At 39.1% G+C, this 26,129-nt stretch overlaps 1 protein-coding gene and 1 long non-coding RNA gene across 2 annotated transcripts in view; one reads left to right on the top strand and one right to left on the bottom strand.

The window, feature by feature from the left end:
• LOC108317828 overlaps positions 1-26,129 on the bottom strand; it is a 111,528-nt gene that overhangs the window by 1,909 nt on the left and 83,490 nt on the right. The window contains exons 2-4 of the long non-coding RNA XR_005203443.1: positions 23,916-24,041; positions 12,096-12,227; positions 1,385-7,748 (exon numbers count right to left, since the gene is read on the bottom strand). This is a non-coding gene — a long non-coding RNA (uncharacterized LOC108317828). The remainder of the gene's footprint in view (positions 1-1,384; positions 7,749-12,095; positions 12,228-23,915; positions 24,042-26,129) is intronic.
• The window catches only part of STK39 (serine/threonine kinase 39), a 325,035-nt gene that overhangs the window by 287,767 nt on the left and 11,139 nt on the right, over positions 1-26,129 (top strand). Inside the window, exon 17 of the mRNA XM_017548524.2 lies at positions 18,777-18,841. Within this exon, the coding sequence (XP_017404013.1) occupies positions 18,777-18,841 (65 nt within the window). The remainder of the gene's footprint in view (positions 1-18,776; positions 18,842-26,129) is intronic.

Raw genomic sequence — 26,129 nt, 5'->3', positions numbered from 1 at the left:
ATGGTGCAATCTTGGGTCACTGCAACCTCCACCTTCTGGGTTCAAATGACTCTCCTGCCTCAGCCTCCCAAGTAGCTGAGATTACAGGCATGTGCCACCATGCCCAGCTAATTTCGTATCTTTAGTAGAGACGGGGTTTCACTATGTTGGTCAAGCTGATCTCGAGCTCCTGACCTCAGGTGATCCACCTGCCTCGGCCCTCCCAAAGTGCTGGGATTACAGGCAAGAGCCACTGTGCCCAGCCTATTTCCTGCATTTCTATGCTATGAAATACAACCTTCTATTCATAATGAGAGTTTAAGGCTGAAATTTAATCGCAGATGCCTGGAAGAGTTAACATATTATCCTCAAGAAAAATATGCTGCTAGTTTATTTTCATTCACCCATTTCATAATTATGTATGTGCACCTCCCGAGAGCTAGACACTGCATTCAACATTGAGTGTACGGCAGTGAGCCAAATGGATCTCGTCTCTGTTCTCTTGCTACCTTGGCCCTTACTAGTTTGAGAAGGGAAAGAATTTCTTAAGCATCTAATAAGGTCAGAAAGATTTCTTCTGTGAGATGAGGTGAGTAACGTAAAGTGAAATCTGGAGATCAGAAAAGACAAGCTTTTTGTAACTTCACCCAGATCGGCTCTTACCTATCTTCATCTTTGAGGCGGGGAAATAGCAGCTTCTGAAAAAAGTACTTCCTATTCTTGGCTACCAGGTACTCGCAGGTCTTTCATTTGTTAATTCCTTAGTGCCTGTTAGATGCCAGCTCGGTGCTGGGTAATGACTGAGAATCTAGAGGTGACAGATGGGTCTATTGTGAAGGAGCCTCATTCCCGCTCCCTTGTAAGCAGAGTGACCACATCACTTTATCATCCAAACTAGGGCATTTCTAAGAGTGTAGAATAAAAAGGCACTTCTTGCAGAGTGATATAAACATACCTCCTGTAGCTGTGCCTGCTACATCTTCTTCTTAGGGAATAACCTATCAAAAGTCAGTGCTACCTCTTGAAGGAGATTCTGATGCCTTTGTCAGCCAACTTGTGTCTCCTGTTTTTGGAGGGGTCAGTGCTGTAACTGTAGCCCCCAAGATGGGCAGAAAATATTGACAGACATTTTATATGGGTTACATGCCTTTCTGGAGAAAAAAATTCAGCACTGAATTTTTTTATTAGAATATACTTCTTGAAACGTATATTCTAATACTCAGGATTTAATGCAAACTAAAAGGATTACTAATCAAGAAAGTAAATACTTGTAAATAGTTGTACACTTATACCATGCAACAAATATTGAGATGCCTATAACAAGAATGTTCAAGCCATCTTCTCTGTGTGCTGTGGCAGGACTGGTCAGGCTTCAACTTAGTATACATATTTGATGTTTACTAACCTTTCATTTCACAATGACTCCACCAGCTGTATCTTGCAGGTCGCCTAGTGAGTCTCAGTTCAACTAGCCAGTACAGAAGAAATTAGAATTAGAAAAATTCTAATTTTTTATTAGAATATTTTTATATTCTAATAAAAAAATTTAGTGCTGAATTTTTTTCTCCACAAAGGCATGTAACCCATGTACTTCTTTCTGGCAAGGACATCAGCACTGAATATTTCTCCCACTACCACCCTAACCAGGAAAAGCTAACTAGCTACCCATGACACCCCTTATATTATCTGCAAGATCTCTGTATGTTGTCTTTCAAGGAGAGGTGTGACTTACCGTGGGTCTGAAAAGCAGGATGATGGCAGTGGCTGTGGGAGGGGTGGTGGAGGGAGGAAGTTATTGGGGTGATCTTTCAGATTTAATCATGTGTTAAAATGAGACCTTTGCTCAGCAAAATAAGAGTTAAAGCTGGAGGTAAGAAGTAAAATTCTGCCAAACCCATCCCAGCTTATTTTCTTGCAGCCATTAATAATTAACTTGTTTAAAAATTTAAAATACAAAACAAATGTTAAATTGAATATGACACTGGTACAAGAAACTTTTTTATGAAGCATTTGATTTTTTTTGTATTTCATGAGTTTTTTTCGCATTCCTAGAATTCTTCTCTTCTTCAACACTGATTGTGAAGTTTCTGTAAAAAAGTCCCTTTAAATATTTTACCTTCTTAGAGAAACTATATAAAACACTCAGCCAGTTTTCTTATACTTGATCCAAACCAATCCATCAAGAATGGTAGGAGGAGGAGGAGCAGGATAATATTATTTGGGGAAAAGTCTAAAGCAGTGCCACTTATAATGTGGTCCATGCACTGGCTTGAGCCATACTGCCAACCACATTATTAAGCACATTGTACAGTTCAGGTGACTTTTCTTCTTGGTAGCAAGACTTTCTCAATGAAGGAAGCAGTGGTTGACATACATTCTGGTGCACACTCCATACCTCACGTGGACGTGCAACGAATATTTTGGCAACTGGCTACTTTGAGTTTTCACTGGTCTAAGGCACAAAGAAGGTGATTTTCTAAAGTCTCATATTAAATATTATAAACAGGATTCCATTTCAGGTCCTTCATTTTTTTTTCTTTTAGTCTGTGGCCTAACCTAGAGTGAGGTTTTAGTTCACCTCCTTGAATTGATTTGATTTCTTATCATTCAGTAAGTGAATTCTTCTGTCTTACCCTGTACCTTTTACTGGCAGTTAAGCCTTTACTTTAAAGGCTTTGGAAGTTACTACACATTAAAAAAGAAAAGAAAAAGAAAATGATAAAGTAGATAGATATCCTTCTCCAGAGCCGTGCCACATAATATAAACAAAGGCTTGGCTCCTTCCTCCTCCACATGACTGGCCACATGTGTGAGAGCTCTTCTGCTTGGACAGCTGCCACCATGTGCTGGGCTCAACTTGAGGTTTCCCTGGGCTTTGTGCGAATGCCAGATGGCTCTGCCTCAGTTGGCTGCCTTGGCCCATAATTTAGGTAGCATTCCTCATATCAGTAGATTTACTGTCTTATTAATTTTAACATTTCCAAAGCTTTCCCAATCCAGAAGCTGCTAGGTTAAATCTCAAGCTGTGTATGTCCTATTAATAGGTGACTCTCAAAGCACCTCTCTATAAAATGGATCAAGGTAAAGTGAGAGTGACCATATGAAAAAGTTGATTCTGGTTAGTTACATTTTGCTTTTTCTTTTCCTTTGGCATAGTTCTTCAGACTGATTAGAACTTTTCTGGAATTCATGTTTCATATGACAAGATCATAAAGATAGCTTGAAGCTTATCTCCATAAGTGTTTGTGTTTTAATCAAGTGATTATGTGCATTAAAGGAGACACGAATTATTTCTGGTCTTATACATAGACTGTATTGCAGAACATTAGGCTGCTGTTTTAATTTGTAGTCCTAGCTGCATGTGAGCCTTCCCCCAACAGTGGTTGTGAGATTGTCATTAGATTCCTAGATTATTTTGCTTTATATGCATGTCGTCTTGTTAATATTCCCAGAATGTGCTCCTGGATGTAAGACTCTTCTCTTGGCATCCAGACATGTAGTATGGTAAATAAGACCTTCTTGCTGTAGACAGAAAAGGGCTGGGAAGACTTTGCTTTGTGCCTCTAGAAACCAAAGTCGGATGGATTCCCTGTGTCATATAATTTCTTCCCTCCGTGATGTGATTATTTCCTTCTCATTTCCTTTGTTTAATTATATTCAAACTCATGACCTACACAAAGTCCGTAGAAGAAAGTGGAAGTTTTTGAACTGCACAGGAAGCTCTAGCACACTTTCCAAGATGCAGAATGATGCTGCTTGAGCTATGCCTGATGCTTCTATGTATATGTTTTATTCATCTACTAGATGACCTACAAGAATGCCTGATAGGCACTCTGAGAACGTTTTACCTCTCGTATTAAGAAACACTTATGTTTCCCTAATAAAGACTTCTGTTTCTTTTTAGAAAGAGCCTTCTACCTAACTTAGCAAAAACATACTTGTATTTATGGAAATGCTTGCTTATATTGTCAGAAGATAGCCCTAAAAAGACTTCACCAAATATGCACATGGAAAGATGCTCTTTTAGAGAAACGCAAAGTAAAGCTACTGTAGGATGCCACAACAGAGTTATTAGAATGGCTAAAATTAAAGACTGACCACACTAAGTGTTAGCAAGTGTGTAAGTTCCAATATATAGACTCTCATATGCTGCTGGTGGGAATGTAAAAATGGTATAGTCACCCTGGAAAACATGTTGGCAGTTTCTTAAAAAATTAAAAATATTTCTATTATGTGATCCAGCCATTCCACTCCTGGGTATCTACCCAAGCGAAAAGAGAATGTGTATCTATGCAGAGTATGTATACATGAATGTTAATAACAGCTTTGTTTGTAACAGAAGAACTCAGAAACACTCAAATACTCATAATGAGGTGAATATATAAACAAACTGGTATAGCATACAATAGAATACTACTTAGCAATAAAAAGGAATAATTGATTCATTGATCAATGATTTATTGATCCATCATGGATTATGATTGTATTTTTTATTGATCAATAATTCATTCTTTTGACAAGTAAAATAATTATGATATGTGAGAGGAGCTAGATAAAATGAGTAGGTACTAGATGATTCTGCTTGTATAACATTTAGAAAGTGCAAATTAATCTATAGTGACAGAAAACAAATCAGTCGTTTCCTTGAGAAAGCAGAGGATCAGAAAGAGGAAGGTGGGAGGAATTATAGTTGGACACAGGAAAACTGATGGACCTGCTCATTATCTTAATTGTGGCGGTGGTTTCACAAGTGTGTACACATGTTCAAACTCACACTTGAAAAACATGCAGTTTGAAGTACGTCAGTTATACTTCAGCAAGGCTGTTAAGCAAACAAAAAGCCTCACCCCTAAGCTGTTTACATTAGTATAAGAAAAGATGTTAGGAAGTATTTAGGAAAGTGGTTGTTAATATTTCAAAGGACATGGTCCCACTTATAATCTGGTAAATGCCATGAAACCACTTTAGCAAAAATTAAACTGAGGAAATTATGTCAGTGGAAGAGATCAGAACTGACTCCATCGTGTTTCTAACCTTTAAGATGTCCTTGTTCATTCCTGTCAGTAGGCCAAATTAACTTTGGGAAGGAATTTAGTTCATAGTTTAACTCCGAAAATTTTGTTTCAGAGTTAACATCCTCTCCCCCGCAGCCCCCCAAAACCACCTCTTGCCTGGGAAACAGTCTGCCTTTGTAGGATTAACATACTAGTTACAAGATTAGAGATTATGGTTTAGGGACCTTGCAGCCTCTGCTGCAAGAGTCTGAACCTCCCCAAATTGCTCCTGGGAATAACATCACTATTGTAAAACCTAAGGTCAGTGCTTGAGATATTTTGCAGACCCTGCACTCAGTGCACCAGCTGGCATCACCCAGACTAGTAATCTGGCTCAACCAGTTGAGCAATCCCATCCAGAAACAGAAGACAGCAAGAAAACCTCAGTTTAACCCCCAATGATTCAATCTCCAACCCAACCAATTAGCACTCCCCATTTTCCAAAATTTTCCCCCTCCTCAAAATTATCCTTAAAAACTCCAACCCCAAATGCTCAAGGGGACAGTGAAACTCCAGTCTTCCACAAAGCCAACTCTGTGAATTACTTTTTCTCCATTGCAGTTCCCCTAGTCTTGATAAATTGGCTCTGTCTAGGCAGTGGGCAAGGTGAACCCGTTGGCAGTTACAGCCATATACCCTCTCCCCAGAAATGTGCACACGAAGTTTTGCCTACAGTTCAGATTCCCAGACTGAAAACCCCTAGTTAAGACACCTATAGAATTCTTCATCATTTTCAAAGAAACAAAGTACTTTTCAACAGCTGTGGCTGCCACACAGCAATCCCCTTTGTTTTTTCCAAAGCAGGTAAATTAATTCTTAGCTTCAACTCAGATGAATTTGGGGTATTCCTGGTAAACATGACTTTATTTCAGGTTTAGTCATTTTTCATACAGTATTTGTATTTCTACTTTCTTCATCTTCATTCTGAAGAGGAATTAAACTATAACCTTACTAGTACATCACTGCTGTAAGCTAAGTGAGGATACAATTTTATTGATTACACCACTTCATTGCTTTCAAGATGAGCAATAATAACATAATGATTATTGGACACTTCTCATTACCACACTGTCAGCCAGTTCATAAAACTGTACCTTAAACACATTAAAGGAAATTCAGGATCAAAATATCAATTTTATGGTTATGTTTTAAAGGACAGAGTCAGTATCAGCCAGGTTTGTTATGCCAAACTGAATCAGACATTTGCACTATGCCCAAGTAATACTAATAAACTGGAATTTACCTGAGCTGTAAGGAGAATGGCAGGTGTATTTCTCTGTTTTTTAAAAATTTCTCAGACATTCCTTCTTCTGTATGTAAATAAGACTAATATTCAAGTCTGTTTGACATTTTCATTTTAAAATATGCATACTCATTGTACCTGTAACATTCCTAGAATTGTAACCACCCAATGGGTTCTCTTTGCCCACTGCACAAATAAAGACCACAGCATTGCAGTAAAGAAAGAGTTTAATTGATATGAAGCTGGCCCTGTCATGCAGGGAAGAGTTATTACTCAAACCTGTCTCTCTGAAGGCTTGTAGGCTTGGGATTTTTCAAAGGCAGTTTGTTGGAAGGGATGTAGGTGGCTAGAAATGGGTGCCTGCTACTGATTGGTTGGGGCAGAGATAAAATCACGGGGGGTCAAACCTGTCCTCTTGAGCTCACTTGCTTCTGATTAGGGCCTTAAGGGCAGAGGTTGTCAGGTCCAGGTGGAGCCATGGATGTCAGACATGCAAAAAACCTCAAAATCTCAAAAAGCCAATATACAATAGTGATGTTATCTACAGGCATGGCTGGCAATCATTTATGTCTACACCTTACCAGAATTCAGGCTCCTCTCCTCCCTCTTGCCTGGTGTCTCTCATTACCTTTACAAAGGCGGTTGAGCTTTTGGGAAGGCCTGTTATCATCTAAACTATTAATATAACCTATTTTCCAAAGTTAGCTGGTCTAAGCCCAGGAAGAATTAAGGCAGCCTGAAAGCTAAAGGCAAGAAGAGGGGTTGGCTAGATCAGATCCCCCATTAATAATTTTTGCAAAGGCATTTTCAGAATTTCTTCTAACTACTGTTTTATCTCACAATCCAGACTTCTAAGTGAAATGCCAGGAAAAATTACATGTAGTATAGTCACTTCTTTTCATTATTATTTGCACTCTTATAAATTTGATCATGAGAAACATCTCCTAAGGTAACTATACTGTGTCCTTCCCTATGGGCAGAGTCTTATGGTTTCTCAGGAAAAGATAGAGAGGCACAGATTTGTATGCAGGCAATTTTTTAAGGAGTGCTTTCAAGATCAGTATCTGTGAGAGGATAAAGGAAGTAGAATTTGGCAGATAAATAATTGTGTTTGAACTGTAGCAAATGCTTCCTTTAGCAAAGAGAGGAATGAAGCTGACATGACTTTTAGGTTTGTCCTGCCTTAAAGCAGTGGGGCCTTTTTGCTATCATGACCAGTCATTCAGTACAGGCTGCCTTACGAGAGAGAGCATGAACTTAGCCAAGACAGCTCTCTGTGGCCATGGAGAATTCCCAAAAAAGAACTAAGCTAACAGTTACCAGCCACCAGTAATACCAGCAGATGGCAGAATAGTTGCCTCATTCCTGAAGAGAAGATCTGGGCAGCACACCACAGTATCCACTACGGTCCACCTTTTGCACTACTTGGATCCACCTTGGAATGGTTCTTCTGGATTGCTTGATCTTTTTTCCTGGGGGAAAATTATAAGAGGGAAAGTTAGTAGTGTGAGTTATAGTCCTTACACCTGGTCTTGAGGCCTCTCTGATACTCCTTCATCCCCATCATCTACATTCTATTGGAGATTTCCTCTTCCAGCCTCAGTGGTTTATGTGGTTGGGGTGGCCTAGCCTTAGGGTGGCCTGAAAAAACTGAATGAGAAATGCTCAGCCTTTTAACTCACGTTTGCCTAGGATATGATACCAAATACCTATTTGAGGTGAGCCAAGAGTAATTATTTGAATTTTGTCTTTTCCATGATGAGTCATGGAATGCAGAACTTTTAATAACAAAATCTTTAAAGACTCAGGAAGGACAGGGTGGCCATCCTGGTTCTCCATGAGTCCATGCTTAATTAACATTAGACATATTAACTTTTGAATACAAGTTGTTTCTCCAAATTGGGTGCTTAGCACTGATAGCTGTTGGGTTATCATAGGTAATTTGACTTAGACCATGGAGTTCATTCAAATTGTATATCTAAACAATTTCAATATCAGCTGATTTAGTATGAAAATCAATTTTTGTTCTACTTGAGTTAGCAGTTTTATAATCTAGTCAGTCTTTTCATTAAAGTTCCAGGAATTCTTACCTAGTTGAAATGATGTGATTCTAAAGTTATTAGAAACCTGTATTCAAGAGAGCTTTTAGGGTCCTTTCCATCTTTTCCTGAACCTCCTAAAAGACACTATACTCTAGCATTTTACATGCTTGTGAAGTTTTCACAAACTGCATCAGCATTAAGCACTTAACCATAGAAATGACTTTAAATAGTTATAGTTAAAAACACAATTGACAAGGAAATTTAGTTATTTCTGTGGTCTGCAATAACAACATAATAACCATAATTATGATTGGTAGCATATACTCAGACATATTAGAATTTTTAAAATCCCATACAATTTTGACACATATTAATGTCACTCACTAAAATATAACCTGAAGAAGATTAAACTTTTTTTTAAATTTACAACAGTGCTTCCCATGTAACTAAACATGTTAAATAATTGTTTGCCTTTCATTTAGATGCTTCAGAGGCCCTGTATAGCATCTCAGAGTTAGAGGTCAGAAAAGATAATTTTGAAGCTGAAATTTGATTTTGGAAAGACTGTCAAATATGTTAAAGGTTCAAAACACTTGATATTATGAAATATAATTCCAGATTACCATAGGTCATTCATTTAGCCAAAATGGTGACTCAAAAAAATTTTAAAGGCAAAAACTTTACTCATTGATAAAGGGAAGACTTAGATTTTCAAACAATTTGTCTCTTGTCTTTGCCTTCTTTTTTTTTAGTAGTTTATTCAAAAGGCAAACAAAAATCTTTTATTATCTTTTAAAATTACATGAAAATTTATTTGAGAGAAAGCCAGATTTTACCCTTGTGTTAATGTACTGCAAATGTCCACCCCAATTTTTAATAAAACATTATAGACAAATCCTTCCAATCTTAATCAGTTTAACTATAAGGTGAGATTCTCATAAACCTTATATAAGCCTTTACAAGTTTTTGTTAAAGAGCAGATTAGTGCTTTAAGAAAACCCTGTTTGTGCTTTTATTTCAATGCTCAATTTATGGAAAAACTGGAAAATATACCTTTAAATTTAGTCAAAATATTCACACATAATTTTTTTACAAGATTAATTTTTATAAACCTTCCACAACTGTTCAAACCTTTAGCTTATTTTTATTTAAAACAATCCTTTAACCCTCTAAATTAGGCAAAATTTATATTCCCATGCTGTCTTACAATCTTTTACCAAAAACAAATTTTATTCTCCTCACACACCTTGCATGTAAAATTATTTTTTCAGTAGTCTCAGTCACATGTTATAATGGTAAGTCCAGCAACTTTTACTTTTGATGCATAATTTTTTTCAGAAATCTTTTCACAACTTACATAGACCATGCTTGGACTGTTTGACTTGTTCTGAATACCCCTCTTTTTAAACAACCAGTTATTTTACTTTAGGATAAGAATTTACCACACAAGATCCTTTCTTATATAATATCCATTTTCTTTATAACCTTCTTTGCATTGCTGGGGGCCTGGCTAATTCTGCATGTCCCTAGGCCTTATCTAAAATCTATTACTCCAAAATAGGTAAATTGAACAACTTTCATATGACCTTAAAGCATTTAGCAAACCTAACATCTGACCTGCCTAATTTAGTCCAAATGTCTTTATTTTACCAATAATCTTTAAAGCTGTTTTTATTTCCCAAGGATTACTAAAGTTACATGAACCAAGGCATTACATTTTTACTTTTCTGACAAAATATTTAAGCACTTATGTTTAAGCTAATTAACTAGAGCTCTTTTATACAACATTACACACACAACACATATATAACTACACAGACAGACAGACAGACAGACAAAAAGAAGATCCAGTAGTTGTAAGAATTTTTTTATTTGTCAGTTTTTGTTGTAATTGGATTACTGGCTTTAGGGTGGAGTCCTTGGAAGAACAGGGCTAGGAAAGCATGCAGTTCCTAAGGCCTAATAAGCAGGCACAGCTAGAAGGTAAAATGGATACCCCCAAATTAAGGGTCCCACTTTTATACCAGATCCTGGATCCCCAAAAGACCAGAGCCTTAGATTTTGAGGAGGATTTATCCATGGAACCCCAATTCCTGGGGTTCCATGAGGAAAACAGGTTTTTTTTCCAAATGGGGTCTCTGACACCTCCTGTTTTTCCCGAGGAGTTCCAGGGTATTAGAGCTTCAATATCTACTTTGTTATTAAGCTGACTTTTATATATAGTGCTTTAAAAATGAAAAAGTCCTTTTAAATCTTTTATTACCCAACCCTGGCTAGGCCCAATAGCCAATATTTCTGTGGTCAGAGAAAGGAAAGTTTAAGATGGTTCATGGAGGGGAAGAAAATTAACAAATGATAAAGGTCATATGGTTATCAAACCAGAAAGTACTCATTCCCCAACCAAGGAATTGAACCCTGAACCTGAGGCATCATTGAGAAAAGAGAAAGCAAGGCCACATGGTTACAGGTCAAACTTCTAAGGACATAACTGGCCAGTTTGCTGGGCTGTCTTGAACAGCAGGCTTATGGGGTCCTAGACACACGTTTTATCCTAAGATACCTCTCTTCATGGCAGAACAATACAGAAAGACACACAAAGCATACCAGATTTATTACAGCTCAAGATCAGCCTCATATTTCTTTTTTTGTAGTCATTAAAACTTTACAGAGAGATAAACAGTGACTTTTACCATTGACTTACCCAGTTTGTACACAAAGAGGCCAGAGTCTAACTGGTAAGAAATTCTTGCCCTTTTGCTATCATGCCAGGCTTCTTGGTTCCCTTTCCCTGAGCAGCCCTAGTGACCCTGCTTGCCACACTGCAGCCCTGGGGACCAAGCCACATCATAAAGGAAAATCATCTTTTTGTTGTTACTGTTTCATCAACCATAGTCAAAAACCTCTCAATTTTGCAAGTTGCTGCCCAAGGGGTTGCAGGGGTAACCCAATTAACATTTTTCCATCTGGCCAGAGCAAAATACATGGGGCAAAACACATTAGCCATTCTGCCTAGAACCCAGTATTGAACTGGCAAGGCTCAGACTTGCCCCCAGTGGAGCCCCGTTATCTTTAAGCCATTTTAACCAAGAGAGATTTTACTGAGGAGAGGGCCTCTAACTCAACCCCATCCTTTACTCAGGTAAGATGTACCCCATTACTTATCCAGTGTCAGCCAATAGGTGCTGCAGTCTTTTTCCTTTGGATTGGGATAGTAACTAAGCTGAAAGATTAGCAGATTTAATTTTTCATTTTTAAATACACTTCTATGCATTGTTGTTTATTCACTCTTAGTTATTCCACTCTTAGTTACCTTTAGTAAGAGTTTGCCATTTCTATAAGACTCCACTGCTTTCTGTGCCTAATGTATAAGCCTGAAGGAACTCAGTTTTTCAGAAATTAAGGGTCACATTTTTACCTAAAATATTGGCTTTACTCTTGGGTTCCCTTGATTAACTTAGCCAATAATTTTTTTCCTATGTGCGCAAGAAAAATGAAACAAAGGGGTAGAATACAAAAATCCCTGCAAATTTTTAAAAGTCAAATTTTATACCCCTAAAATATTATCATTTGCTACCAGTTTCCTTCTGACCTAGTCAGATGTTAAGAGGCCTCTAACTTGATCCAGGCCAGTCAGTTACCAGATTAAATCCATTCCTGGACCCAATTCAATTTCTGTCATGAATTCTAAACCCAGTTTGGATCAGAAATTTGCTCAAAGAAATTCTGAGTGCTCAAAACACAAATCCATGGATCTCCAAAATCCAAGAGAGAACTTACCCATTATCCCCAGATGCTCTGAGAGATCAGTGGATTCAAGTGGGTCCTGCAGGTACCTTGCATGCGTTCAGTGTTCATGGGGTAATTAGAAGCTTTTCTTCAGGTCCCACTTCTGACAACATCTGTTAAAAACTTTAACCAAATTAAATTTGAAGGAGTTTAACTGAGCAATGAATGATTTGCAAGTTGGTCAGCCACCAGAATCACAGCAGATTCAGAGAGACTCCAGGGGTGCCTTATGGTCAGACAAATTTATGGTCAAAAAAGTAAAGTAATGTACAGAAATTGGAAGTGAGATAGAGAAACAACTGGATTGGCTGCAGCTCGACACCTGCCTTATTTGAGCACAGTTTGAATGCTCAGCAGTGTGTGACTGGTTGAAGTACTGCTGCTGAGATTGTCCAGGACTCAGTGATTGTTATAGGTGCATACTCCTAAATTAGGTTTTCAGTCTTGTCTACCTATTTCGTTAGGTTATACACAAGGATATATTATTTACCTATTTCGTTAGATTATACACGATATATATTTCGCAGTTCATACACGAGGATTCAAATATAGAAGTACAGAGTTCTTCTCAAGCCATATTTAGTTTGCTTTAACAGGGCAAACAAATGGGATTATTGTTTAGGAGACATATTTGTAGAAACTTTCCAAAACAGGAATAATTCTTTTTTCAGAAAGTCTTAATTTGGGGTTCTCAGAGTCTCAGAATCCTCTAAATTGTATCAAACTTCTGTGTGCATGTGTCTGGGGAGAGGGCCTAGAGGATATTTATCAACTACAGTGAACTAGACATTGTACTACACACTGGTATCACAAAAATTCATTTTTCCATTTATTTCATGTATTCAACACAGATTGATATCCATCTATGTCAGGCACTGACAACATCGAACAAAACAGAGTTCCAGTATTCATTGGTGCTCATTTTCTGGGTATGTGGAGTAGGTGAAGGGCCTCATCCAAAAATAATGTATAAATATCTAGCATGTTAGGTGGCGATAAATGCTATGAGAAAGAAAAATTCTGAGTAAAGAGAGTGTGAGGGGTTGCTAGGGGGTGTTAATAGGGTAGCCAGGGACATTTGAGCAGAAACTGAAAGGAAGGGAGGGAGGCAGTCATGGAGGTCATGGAGGAAGAACATTTCTAGGAGACGGAATGGCAGATACAGAGGTTCTGGGTGAGCCCCTGCCCTAAATGCTCCAGGGTCAGCATGGAGGCTATTGTGGCTGGAGCAGGAGCAGCAAGAGAGAGAGTGGTGAGGGATGAGGGCAGAGAAAGAGCAAGAGGCCTTATCAGGTGGGCTTTGTAGACCATTGCAGAGACCATGGCTTTACTCTGAGCTGGAAGGCCAACTGAGGGTTTTGAATAGAAAAGTCACATGGTTGGCCAGGTGCAGTGGCTCACACCTGTAATCCCAGCACTTTAGGAGGCCGAGGTGGGTGTATCACAAGGCCAGGAGTTCGAGACCAGCCTGACGAACATGGTGAAACCCCGTCTCTAATAAAAATACAAAAATTAGGCAGGCATGGTGGCACATGCCTGTAATCCCAGCTACTCAGGAGGATGAGGCAGGAGAATTGCTTGAACCCTGGGGGCAGAAGTTGTGGTGAGCCAAGATCGTGCCACTGCACTCCAGCCTGGGCAAGAGAGCGAGACTCTGTCTCAAAAATAAATAAATAAATAAAGTCACATGGTCTTTCTACATGTTAGAAGCCTCCCCTGCCCACTGGGTGAAGGCTAGGCCATTGAGGGACCAGGGTGGAAGCAGAGAGACCACAGGCTACTGACAAGTCTAGTGGCAAGTTGGTGGTAGCCTCAGTTGGAGAGCAGCAGTGGAGGTGGTGAGAAGTCATCGGTTTCTGCATATGTAGTTGTATTTTAAAGATGCATGTTTTACAAAGATGAATGAGATTTTGTCTAGGTTTTCAGAGTTTGAATCTAATGGGGATATCAGATCTGTAACAGATTATTTCAATACACAATGGTAAGAGCAGGGGCAGAGAGCTGGACAGGGAGGAGTTATGGAGCCTTTCCTAGGAAGATTCAGGGTAGGAAATGGCAAAAGATAATAAGCTGGAGTGGTTGGCCAAGGCCAGACCATGTAGGGTCTCACTGACCATCTTAAAAATTTGGACTTTATCCCGAAGTTAATGGGAGCCATTAAACAGCATTGTTCAAGGAGGTAACACACTCCAGTTCTCAATCTACGTTCTCCAGTAACTCGGGTGAGTGTGAGAAAGAGGGCTCTGAGGAGGTAAGGCTGAAGGCAAGGAAACCAGATAAGATATTGCAGTCGTCCAGGGCAGAGAGGAATAATTTATTAATCACTTGCTATACATCAAGCATTATTCTAAGCACACTATATATGTTAGTTAATCCTCAAAACAAACCCTATAGGGTAGGCACCATTAATATTTTCATTTCACCAGTGACCAATGCATGGCCTTGAGCACAAAGAGGAGGCTAAGTAAACTTCGTTCAGGTTTATGTAGGTCACACAGTTGTGAGCAGGAAGATTTCAAGCCTGGTACCCTGGCTCAGGAATTCAGGTTCTTCTACACTGTGCTACAATGCATCTCATGAAGATAAGAGCCTGGAGATTTAGGGGAAATAATGGGGTGAATCTTTTATTTTGTCCCAAACTGAGTAAGTTTTTTGTATGTGTCACTGTATTTTAAAGAAATCTAATTAGAATAAAATTTTAATTTTATATTAGTGTTCCAGCAATATCCATAAGAAACCTACCCTCATACCATCTCCTTTTCTCCTTACTTAGAGCTTGGATTCTCTCTTTCTCAAGGTATCTCTTTGGATAAAACAATATTTTGAAGTCATCACCTTGTTAAGTAACCCAAGACCATGCTTTTGTCTAATGTTAGCAATTTCTTACTATTGGAAGTAGTACCTTAGACTCAGTGTTCATCTTTTCCTCATAGCTTGTGTTTGGAAACAGCTAGAATTAAGTGAATTAACTCACTGTCACCAGAACATGGGAGTATTGTGAAATAAGCTGGTATCTTGAGAAAAAGTGTATCTTTTGGCTAATTTCTCAGAATATAGACATAGACTGTAAATAGTCATTATATAACTTATTTTTCTGTCAAAATGTAAAAATTTTCACAAATAACTTAAAACGTAACTACCATTTAACCCAACAATCCCATGACTTGGTATGTATCCAAAAGGAAATAAATTGTGCTACCAAAAAGACGCATGCATGCGTATGTGCATCACAGCACTATTCACAATAGCAGAGACATCAAATCAACCCAGGTGCCTATCAACAGTGAATTGGGTAAAGAAAATGTGGTACATATACAGCATGGAATACTACACAGCCATGAAACAGAGAAACTGTGACATTTGCAGCTACATCGATGCACCTGAAGGCCATTATCCTAATGAATTAATGCAGGGACTGAAAACCAAATACCACGTTTTCACTTGTGAGAGCTAAACATTGAATGCACATGGATACAAAGAAGGGACAGACACCAGGACTGACTTGAGTGGGGAAGGAGAGAGAGAGGCAAGGGTTGAAAAATTGTTGGGTACTATGCTCAGTTCTTGGGTAACAGGATCAGTTATACCCCAGACCTCAACATTACACAATATACCTAGGTAATAAACCTGCACATGAACCCCTGAATCTGAAATAAAAGTTGAAATTATTTTTAAAAAATTTGGAGAATTTGAGTAGTGCAGGGAATGTATGTAGAAAACAGTGTCTGGAGTATGCCTGACTTAGTTTGCAAAAAGTATTGGCTCTGCTGCCTTGCCTCCAGTGGATTGCACCCAGGATGATCTTATTTCCTTCTCTGTTTATATTCAGGGAAGTACTGAGCATCAGCGTCTTTTCCATGTGGCTGTTAATGATATCGTTATAGTTTCGTAAAGAACAATACTTACCATACCTTAGGCCAAATGTTCTCCAAAAATAAAAGTAAATAGAAACTTTCAGTCCTGACAGGTATTCAAGCCTCTAAAGTATTATACAGAGAAACCAAAAAAATAGAAAAAAATTAATTGTTCGCCCAAAGATGTCCTATAGCCCCAGTGACAGGGCTTGAGGGCCACAGTCCCTGGGGCCTCAGTGCATATTATTGGTGTCCCTGTTTGCCCAAGTGACAGAGAAAGATGGGCTGGGAAGGGAGGGACTAGCTCGAAGATAGCATAGTGTCTGCAGCAGAAACCAAGGGGCATGAGTTTTGTTTGGGAAAGCTGGGAGGGATTTGAAATGAGTCAATGGCTACTGAGCAAGCAGGCTTCAGAAGCCCCATATTTTCTAGAAACTTGAGTGCCTTACAACACAAAGGTCAGTGTTCTCAGCATAGGCTCAGGCAGCTCTAAAGCAACAGCTAGCCCTACCTATCCCTCCCTTCTCAGCTTATATTCCAGATAAGGAGCATTTTTATTTTTGAAATCCAGGTGCACAGTCAGGAGAAGGGAGGAAACAGTGACACCCATCTTTTTAATGAGCATTGCTACTGGAAAAGAAATTAGCATCACCCTAAATTTTATGTGATGTCAGTTAAATGAAGGTGTTTTATAGCACTTTACAACAAATTAGAATCAACCAAATTGAAAATAAGCCTGGCAGCTGGGATAAGTAATCAGGTAAGTGGCCAGTTTTGCTATTTTTGCTTTGAGCTGAAGACAGAATTTGAATTTTTAATGTCCCAGAGATGTGAGAATCACAACTGGGGAGCGTGGTTTCTGGGATGATTGTTTAAGATGTAGGCAGCTCCATCTTGCCCTTCAGTCTCCAACTTGCTTGACATATTCCCTGGAAATTGGCCCTCGTATATATACGTGTACACCAGAGAGAGTGTTGTGAATTAGTGTAGGCTAGAGCTCTGCTTTTGGCTGAACATTAGCGAGCAGACTGGAAATAGATGACCCAGAACAAGGCAGTAAATCATCCACATTAACCGAGAAACTCTAATAAAAGGACTGAAATTTATATGAAGAATTTATGGCCACTCATGAAATCAGCCCAAATCAGAGAAACTATTAGAATACTTTTATGTTTTAAGAAAATGGGTACTGTGTTCATTTGCTGTAATTTGCATATAGTCAGAACGCCCTGACATGATAAATACTGGCTTTGGTGGACAGGGTTTTATAGCAGAGCTTTGTGCTCCATGAGCCAATGTTTCTTGCATAAATTACTTGATGATTTTAGTGTCTAAAATATGTTCAGAAAACTGTTGAAAGGCCACAGGAAGCTTTGCAATGCTAACCATTCTGGAATTGGCGCCCTGGGATATACCTGATATGTGTGTGCTTGCTTATATGGGCAAAAGGAAGAGGAAAAAAGAGGCAGCGGATAGGAGGGGTAAAAATGAAACCGCACATCACTTGGAGTGGAAGTATTAAAAGGGCAACAAATGAAGATAAAATGATGCTTGCAATTATGGTTTATAAAGAGAAATAGGCCATATTGAGTATATAATTTTCCTTTTTTCTCCTCTGCAGCTGGATTAAATGAAATAAACTAATCTGCAGAAAATCCATGTATCTAGGTTGTTGTCAGTCAACCTTAGAGAAAAATTAAATTTGCACAGATTTTGTACTACTTTGCACTTACAAATTTTCCACTTGAAACACTTTTCTCAAAATATATATATGTTTACTATTTTATCTTAAATTTTTTAATCTAAAAAATCAGATAAGTTTTCAATACCTAATTACCGAAGCAGCAGATAAGAAAAAAAGTGACAAACAGGACATTCTCCCATAATTTCTTCAGCAGTAACTTCTCGTTCACTAAGCAGTAGCCCTTATTTGATTTTCAGGACTTTATACTTCAGGTATGGATATGGAGAAAGTAAGTTTTAAGTTTCCATCATCATTACCTCTTGATAATTCTGTTCAGAAACAGTACCCTGAGCCAGTGGAGTACGTAGGAAAAGCTCACTTCTCTACTGGGGTGTCAAATATATCATGACACCGTAGAGAACAAGGACAGATCTCCAATGAATTCAGCTAATACTGGTAACACATCTGCAGCACTGAGCTCCAAACTGACAGCCTCTAGTCTAGTGCTTGACCCTGTTCAGCGAACTTGGGTATTATTCAAGGTGGCACTTCCCTGGTTTGACAGATCATTGTGCTCTGAAAGCCTTAAAACGTGCACTTGAGTTGTAGAGGTTATCCACTGTATTTTGTTGCTTTAATAAAAATGGGTTCAGAGAATTGAGTGAATTTATAGGGCAGGAGTTCAAATGTACTGACCTTCTATTTCCAGAGAAAGGTTCCCCACCTCCCCCTCCAACCCATTACCTCTCTTCTTTGTTTTGTACTGCCCTCTCCTGGCTAATACATTTCTTAGTAATGAATATTTAGAAAAGCCAAGTGGTGGAAACCCTGGGACCTCCTATCATTTCTTCTTTCCGTTAGAAAGTAATTGCAGATTTTATTATATGAAATGCAGAGTTGACATATAGAGGTTAATTCAGATGTGCATAAGTACAAGGTTGCTGAAATGATATCAATTATTGCAGAAAAATATGTGTATGAGAATAATTTGGTCATTTATATGGACTTTGCAATGTTTATGAAAGAAATGATTTGTAGTTTATTGCATCATTAGTCAAATTTTCTGAGTCATTGATGTGAAAATCCAGTGTTATTGGAAATAATTTGGACCCTTTCTCTGTTTGTATTTTACAGTGGCTGCTAATTTACAGAAGATTGTAGATGATCCCAAAGCTTTAAAAACATTGACATTTAAGTTGGTAAGTGGAAAGTTATGGAAAGAAGGAGGTAATATTTTGCCATGCTGTGCCAGCAGGGAATAATAATCTAGTTTAATAACCTACTCTGTAATTTTGATGTTGTTTTCTTTTAGAATCAATTTTTGCATTTGGAAACATTTGCCTCTGTAACATTAGGGAACATTTTCTGATTGTGACTGGATATGTTCTCTTCTGTGAGCTAGCCTGTTCTTTTATCATCACACTTCTGACTGAGAATGGTCATTTGAGAATCTTGAAGCCTAGGTCATTTTGCTTGCAGTTTATATCACAACTTGACCATAAAGGCAAAATTACACTGAATTCAAAGCAACACTCTTAACAAAGCTTTCCTAAGACAAAAGCCAAGTGGTTATAACTTAAAAATAGAGGCTGATTGTTGTAGAAATGATTTAGGTAATTGGAAGCAATTGTCCAACAACTCACCAAAGGCTGGCGAACAAAGACAACATTTTACCTCTACATTTCAAATCATAGGAACAGATTTTTTGTAGAGAGGAGATACTCCAACAGTTATGCTGCACTCGTAGATTTTAAACATAAGTACTAGGTGGCCACAGAGATACAGAGTACTGGACATTCTGGGGTCACTGTAAGGCCAAGATATTGGTGGTCAGAAATGGAGGTAAGTCCAGATAGTCAAAAGTGACCATTTTCCTAAGTTTTAGCAAACAGTACATTAAGACACATTTTCAAATCATAAGTTAATTTTATTAAAGGCTGGTCAGAATCCCACAAGCAACTTTAGATCTAGATGACCAACACTTTGCTGTGCACAACATATAGCGATGATCTTTTTTATATTTGTTAAATTAAAGGGAAAATGTGGGTGACCAAAAATGCTAAATGATTAGTTACAGTAAATGTGAGCCTGGTGCTAATTAACTTTCTGGGTCTTGCTTCCCATCTAATTTTAGATATCTAAGCTGTGTGATAAAAGAAAAACAAAGATTTTCACAGAAAATATAAATCTGAAGGAATTCTTTTTGCTTTGATAAGAAAGTAGCATTTTATTCAGATGTAGAGTGCTAGGGAAACAAATGGGAAAATTCCTCTTTTGGTTTGGAATGACACAGTCACCTCTTAATATGTGTGTGTGTTTTTTTTTTTTTTTTTTTTTTGTGTGTGTTTTTTTTTTTGAGAGTATATTGATGAGAAAATGGCTTCCTCTGTCAAGCCAATGTATGTTTCTGTATTCATCATTTTAATGCCACCTCCAGAACATTTTCCTAATTTCTAATATGCAAACGAGTTAAGAATCTGAAAATCTCATGCTGGACTTTTCTCATTCTCTTATAAAAAGAGGAACAGTAACCCTGGCCCTTTCCTACTACTGAAGATTTTGTAAAAACAGGCACTGTAAAATCTCTAGGTAAACCATAAGAATAATGTAAAACTCTCCCTCATCTCTTAATCAGTTTATATGTTTCTTAAATTCTCTCTGGATTCTGTCCTCTTCCCTGCATCTCCATTTCCTGCATCTAAGCAGGATCCTCTCATCTTCAGAAACTAGTCTTCCTGCCACCAATTTGCCAGCTTTTGGCTCTGTTTACCGCCCTGTGGCTGTAGCCAGAGTAATCCTCCTACAATCCTAAAATGTAGTAGACGCGGTGTCTCCACTGCCCTCTTGTAAACCGCACACCCCAGGACGTAGCTAATGAAGCCTGGTGTGCCCCCACCCCTTCAGCTCTCCTGCTTTACCTTGATCTCTGGTAGCAGGCCCAATTCACATCTTGGGAAGCCCAGGCTTTCTTGGGTTAATTTGCCCAGGATCACACAGTGATCACACAGATCCCGATTCTGGAAGCTGCAGACTCACCCCCTGGTCTCGCCTCAAAGCCCGTGCTCTCAATAGCCATTCATTCTTGGAGGCAAGCCCCTGCGGCCTTAGGGTTGTACAGTTTTCTGTCATTTTGCAGATTCCTTCTTTTGGATGACTGGATACATTTACATTGGCTAGGACTGAATCTACATTGGCTAAGACTGAATCTCCTTTGTACTTGAGCAGATTGAGTAATAGTGGCCTGTCAGGCCCAGGAGAGTTTTGGAAGCAAATTGTGTATGTTTTCCTTCGCATTACAGTTGGAAAATGTAGTCGTGTGGTGTTCACAGTAAATGGAAATTGATGGCTTATTCTCCCCAAAGATAAAGATGTTAAAGAAAACCAAACTCAGGAGGGACCTTATTTCTGTCACTTAACTTTCTGTCCAGCCCTTGTTAAGCCCCAGGAGGGTTTCTTTGTTGCTCTCAGCTGCCAGCCAGTTTGAAATCCATTTGACAGAGCTGATTTGAATTGGTTTTTGGTCCAATCTTCCATAGGACACTAGCGTCCCAATAAACTGCAGAGATTCAAATGCATTTACCTTCATTCATTAATGTGGTTATTTTGTTGAGGAATAAAAGATCAAAGTATTTTAGCAGTGTTTTTCCTCATGAGCTGCTGCTGCGCACGGTCCCTTTATCTCTCAGCTGTTTATCATTATTTTAATCTCAGTGCCTTTCATTACTTTTAAAGGAAAATATCAGGGGCCTGAAAATTGTCTAATGAACAGCAGTGTCATGATACTGTAGTTCTTTAACTCTCTGCAGAGTGGTTTCATTCGGGGAAGGACAGGGACGCTTTAAAAAATTAAATGCCTTTGTTCTTCACATGTACCCCAAAACCTAAAATGCAATAAAATAAATAAATAGAAAAAAAATTTTCTTGGAAAAAAAAAAAAAATTAAATGCCTAAAGCCACAGGGGCCTGCCTCCAAGAATGAATGGTTGTTGAGAGCACGGGCTTTGGGGCTAGACCAGGGATTAGTCTGCAGCTCCCACTATGTGATCCTGGGCAAATATTAACTGGAGAGAGCCTGAGGTTCCCAAGATATGAAATGGGTCCTGTTTATAGGACCTCATGTCTGGGTCCTACAAGAGATATTCTGATTTAATTGTTCTTGGTGCAGCCTGGGCTTTGGGAATATTAAAAGGACTTCGTGGTGGTTCCAGTGTTCAGCAAAGCCTGTCCTGAGAAGCTTTTCATTTGTAGATGGCTCAATCTCCGATGTCTTTCCTCTCCCACCTCCAAGCACTATTAGAAATATTGGATTCGAGTTTGAGAAGGTGTCTCTCCTTATTTTGTCCATCTGCTTATATTAAAAAAAAAAAATAGCCCAAGGAGTAAGGATATTGGCTGTATAAGGAAGTGCATTTATTTTTTTTTTCACTATCCAATGAGATGTTTAGCTTTATTTGACAGGAAAGAAAATGAGGAGGATTTCCATTGTTGGTATGGCCAGGGGCTCGGAGATCAGATTCTCCACTTTTAACAAAGTGATTCAGGCATAGAGGGCATTACAGCTCAACTATTATGTGCTTTGAGTTTGATGTATTAGTACTGTTTTATTAGTATTGTTGTAAGCCTTGAGACCGATCTTTATTTTTAAGCCATTTCTGAATGGACTACTTGGCAGTTGTGTAAGTAGGTGAATCTTGCTGCTTTTGATTTGGAATTTTTGAAATTGCATTAGAAAGAACATGAAATAAGATACATTTAATTTGCCCTTGAAGATAGAATACAAATTTTGAGAACATGTAATTAACATCTAATTGGTACATATTAACATGAGCATTATGGATTTTAGTTACTGAAGTTTAATAGCATTATATGTATTGCAGAGAGAAATTTCATAAGCATTTTCACAGTGACTAAAGGGACTTATTTTTAGAGGTTCTCAGCTTCTGCATCGTTGGAGGCTGCGTGACTAAGGCAACATTTTGCAAAGTGCAGGTAAAGTCAAGCCTGAAATGGGGTAACAACTGCCTAAGAGTTTTAACTTTCTCCTCCTACTGAATTGGGTAGAAAAGTGAGACAAAGATCTTCAAGGAAACTTCCAGTTCCAGAAGGTTTACGTGGCAGCTCTGTGTTTCCTACTCCCAGCCTAACTACAACAATTGCTGTCCACATGTGGTCCCCAGATTGACAGTGTCAGCTTCCCTTGGAAACTGGATTACAGTGTAAATTCTGGGACCCCATCTAGGGACTAAGGAATAAGAATCTCTTGGGAGTGCGACACAGGAATCTGTTTTAACAAGCCCTCCAGGTGATTCTCATGCAGGCTGAAGTTTGAGAACCAGTGCTTTAAAGGAAACTTGTAGTTTCACACTGGGAAGCACTGGGATAGAGCGGTAGTCCTCAGACTCTATGTTGGGGGCCACCTCAGACTCCCCTGGTGATTCCAAAGTGCACCCACATTTGGGGTGGAGGGAAGCTTTGTCAGTAACACCAGGCAACCACACCTTCAGCTCCTCCATGGGATGCTGTCATGGCAGGAGGGGTGAGGAGGTGGGGCATTCATGAATCAGAATACACCCTGAGTGAAAGCATGCATGGTGTCATACACTGTCACACTAGGTACCTGATAATGTATACATTTTCCTTTGGTAGGGGAGGCAAAATGTTACTTCTGCTCTCTTAGGGTTTTTTGGCTGGGCCTGGAAGTAAAGTGACATAAAACAGATTAACAGGAGAAAAGCATACACATTTATTTAATCTAAGTTTTACATGACATGAGAGGTCTCATAAAGAAATAAAGACTCAAGCTGTCAGAATTGAGCACATATATTGAGTCGGATGAAGCATTACATGATGAAAGGCACCAAGGCAGGGGGTGCTGGGATGAGGGTAGCTCACTGTGGAGAAGTGACTGGGAACACGAGGATGAGTTTCACAAGGTCTGTTTGTGTAGATGTCTCTCGGTGGGGGGCGGGGGGGGGGCTTCTGTTACCCACCTCTGGTGACAAGAATATCTTTCTTCTTCCAGGCATAGGGAGGAAACCTCCCACATGGGAGTTTTAACTCCTGCATTTAGGAAAGTCAGAGGGCCCTCCTGCATCTGCTGCTGTTGTTTTTCAAAGTGTCTTTACTTCAGAACAGTGAAATAGAAGAGTGGCATATTTTGGGGTAGCATGTTCTGAACTTCTTCACTTTCAAGTTGAGGTTCACAAAGCATGGACCTCAAACGTCTGAGACCCTTTTAGGGGATCGTGGATGTCAAAACTCCTTGTTACTTACCTTTTCCACTGTGCTGATGTTGGTGTAAAGCCATGGTGGGTAAAACTGGTAATGTCGGCATACATGCAGCCACATCAGACTGCACTAATAGTCATTGTGTTCCTCAAAGCCAGCCAGTGTCACTCACTGTAAAAAAGCAAAGTCGGTTTCAGTTGAGAATTTTCCTAACAAGGCAGGAACATTGACTTTATTGAATTTCAACTAGAGGACACATATTTTCAGTGTTCAGTGTGATGAAATGGGAATCACTTCTTCATTATACTGGTGTACATTGACAGCCTCCAGGAAAAGCACTTATGAGATTGTTTGGTTTGAGCTTACCTAGTTGTTTTTTTCTTTCTTCATGAAACATCATTTTTACTTGAAAGAATAGCTGACAAACTGTGGTTATTCAGACTCAGCTATTTGGCAGACATTTTTTTCCAAGTGAAGGACGTAAGACTGGCACTTAAAAAAAACTGACAATATTTGTTGTTGATAATAAGTTAAAGCTTTCAAGCAAAAACAGGATTTTGGAAAACTTGTATTGCTACTGTAAGCTTGACAGTAACCTAATATTTAAAGACTTTTTTGATGAGACTGGTGATTAATGAATATGATTTGTTGACATTGTATAATGAATTGTTCATATTGTATAATGAAACATGTCAACATTTAGAAGATCTGCATAGGTCATTGATGCTTAAAATCATGCATGGGCAAAAGATTCACTCAAAATGCAAGGTAAACCAATAGATTTTAAGGTAACAGAGTATGAAAACTTTAATACTGAGGTTTCAGAGTCTATATTGCAACTAACATTAAAGTAACTATTACTTGGCAAGTTTTAGTGCAGTAACAAATGATATCCACAACTATTTTGAAAAGCTATCAAAATACTCTTCCCTCTTTCATACATATTTGAGGCTGGATTTTTTTTTCCCTGTACTTCAAGGAAAACAGCATAAAACAGTAGATTGAATACAGAAGCAGGTATGAGAATCCAGCTGTCTTTTATTAAGCAAGGCATTAAAGAGGGAATGTGACACTTTGGGGAGGATACCAAGATGGCCGAATGCAAGGCAGCTCCAGAAACCAGCTCCCAGCGAGAAAGACGCAGAAACTGAGTGGTCTCCACAATTCCAAACAAGGTACAAGGTTCATTTTGTGGGTCTGGTTGGACAGTGGGTATAAATCAAATAGGGCAAGTTGAGGCAAGGCAGGGGCACTGCCCCACCCAGGAGGTGCATGCAACCAACCAGAGGACCAGGTGATCTCCCCCTCTGGGACTTCGGTTCAGATACAGCGCTCCACCCAAGCCCTCTGCAACCCGGCCATCTTGGATCAGGAGATCTTCAGGGGGCTGAAAAGCCTCAGCAAGGTGCCTGAACAGGGCAGAATAGCAACTTCGGCCAGAGCCAGGGCAGAAGCACTGACTGACGTGAAAGCCAGAAAGCCGCTGGACGGATCTACCCTCCCCTCAGAGGGAAGGCGAACTGAAAACAGGGAACAGCCCATACAGCAGGATGGGTCCCCTCCTCTCCCCTTGACAAAGCCCAGCAGACTGAAAAAAACTCTCATGCCAGAGTTTCGCACCTAGAGAGCGACCAGGAACAATCCAGTTTGGCTGGGGGTGGGGCAGCTGCCATTGCAGAAGCAGGCCTAACTTTCCTGAGTAAATAAAAGATGCAGCAGCTCCACTGAACCCGTGGAAGCCCAGCAGCGCCTCTGCAGACAGACAAAGGAAAGGCTGCCTCCCCAAGCAGCTACCTGAGATCAAAACTATATAAATCCAAAGAGATGGGGAAAAAAACAGCACAAGAAGAGTGAAACCATCAAAAACCAGAACACCTCTCCCCCACCACGAGATCACAACTCCTCACCAGGAAGGGAACAAAGCCGGACAGAGAACGAATTTGACAAATTGACAGAAGCAGGCTTCAGAAGGTGGGTAATAACAAAACTTCTCTGAGTTAAAGCAACATGTTCTAACCCAATGCAAAGAAACTAAAAACCTTGAAAAAAGGGTAGACAAAATGCTAACTAGAATAACCAGCTTAGAGAACATAAACGACTGGATGGAGCTGAAAAACACAAGAACTTCGTGAAGCATACACAAGTTTCAATAGCCAAATAGATCAAAGGATATCAGAGATTGAAGAAGGCAAGAAAAGAGAACAAAGAGTAAAAAGAAATGAACAAAGCCTTCAAGAAATACAGGATTATGTGAAAAGA

This window comes from Cebus imitator, unplaced genomic scaffold (genome assembly GCF_001604975.1).
Source record: "Cebus imitator isolate Cc_AM_T3 unplaced genomic scaffold, Cebus_imitator-1.0 Scaffold10, whole genome shotgun sequence".
Lineage (NCBI taxonomy): Eukaryota > Metazoa > Chordata > Mammalia > Primates > Cebidae > Cebus > Cebus imitator.
This window is presented reverse-complemented; position numbering and strand designations above follow the sequence as displayed.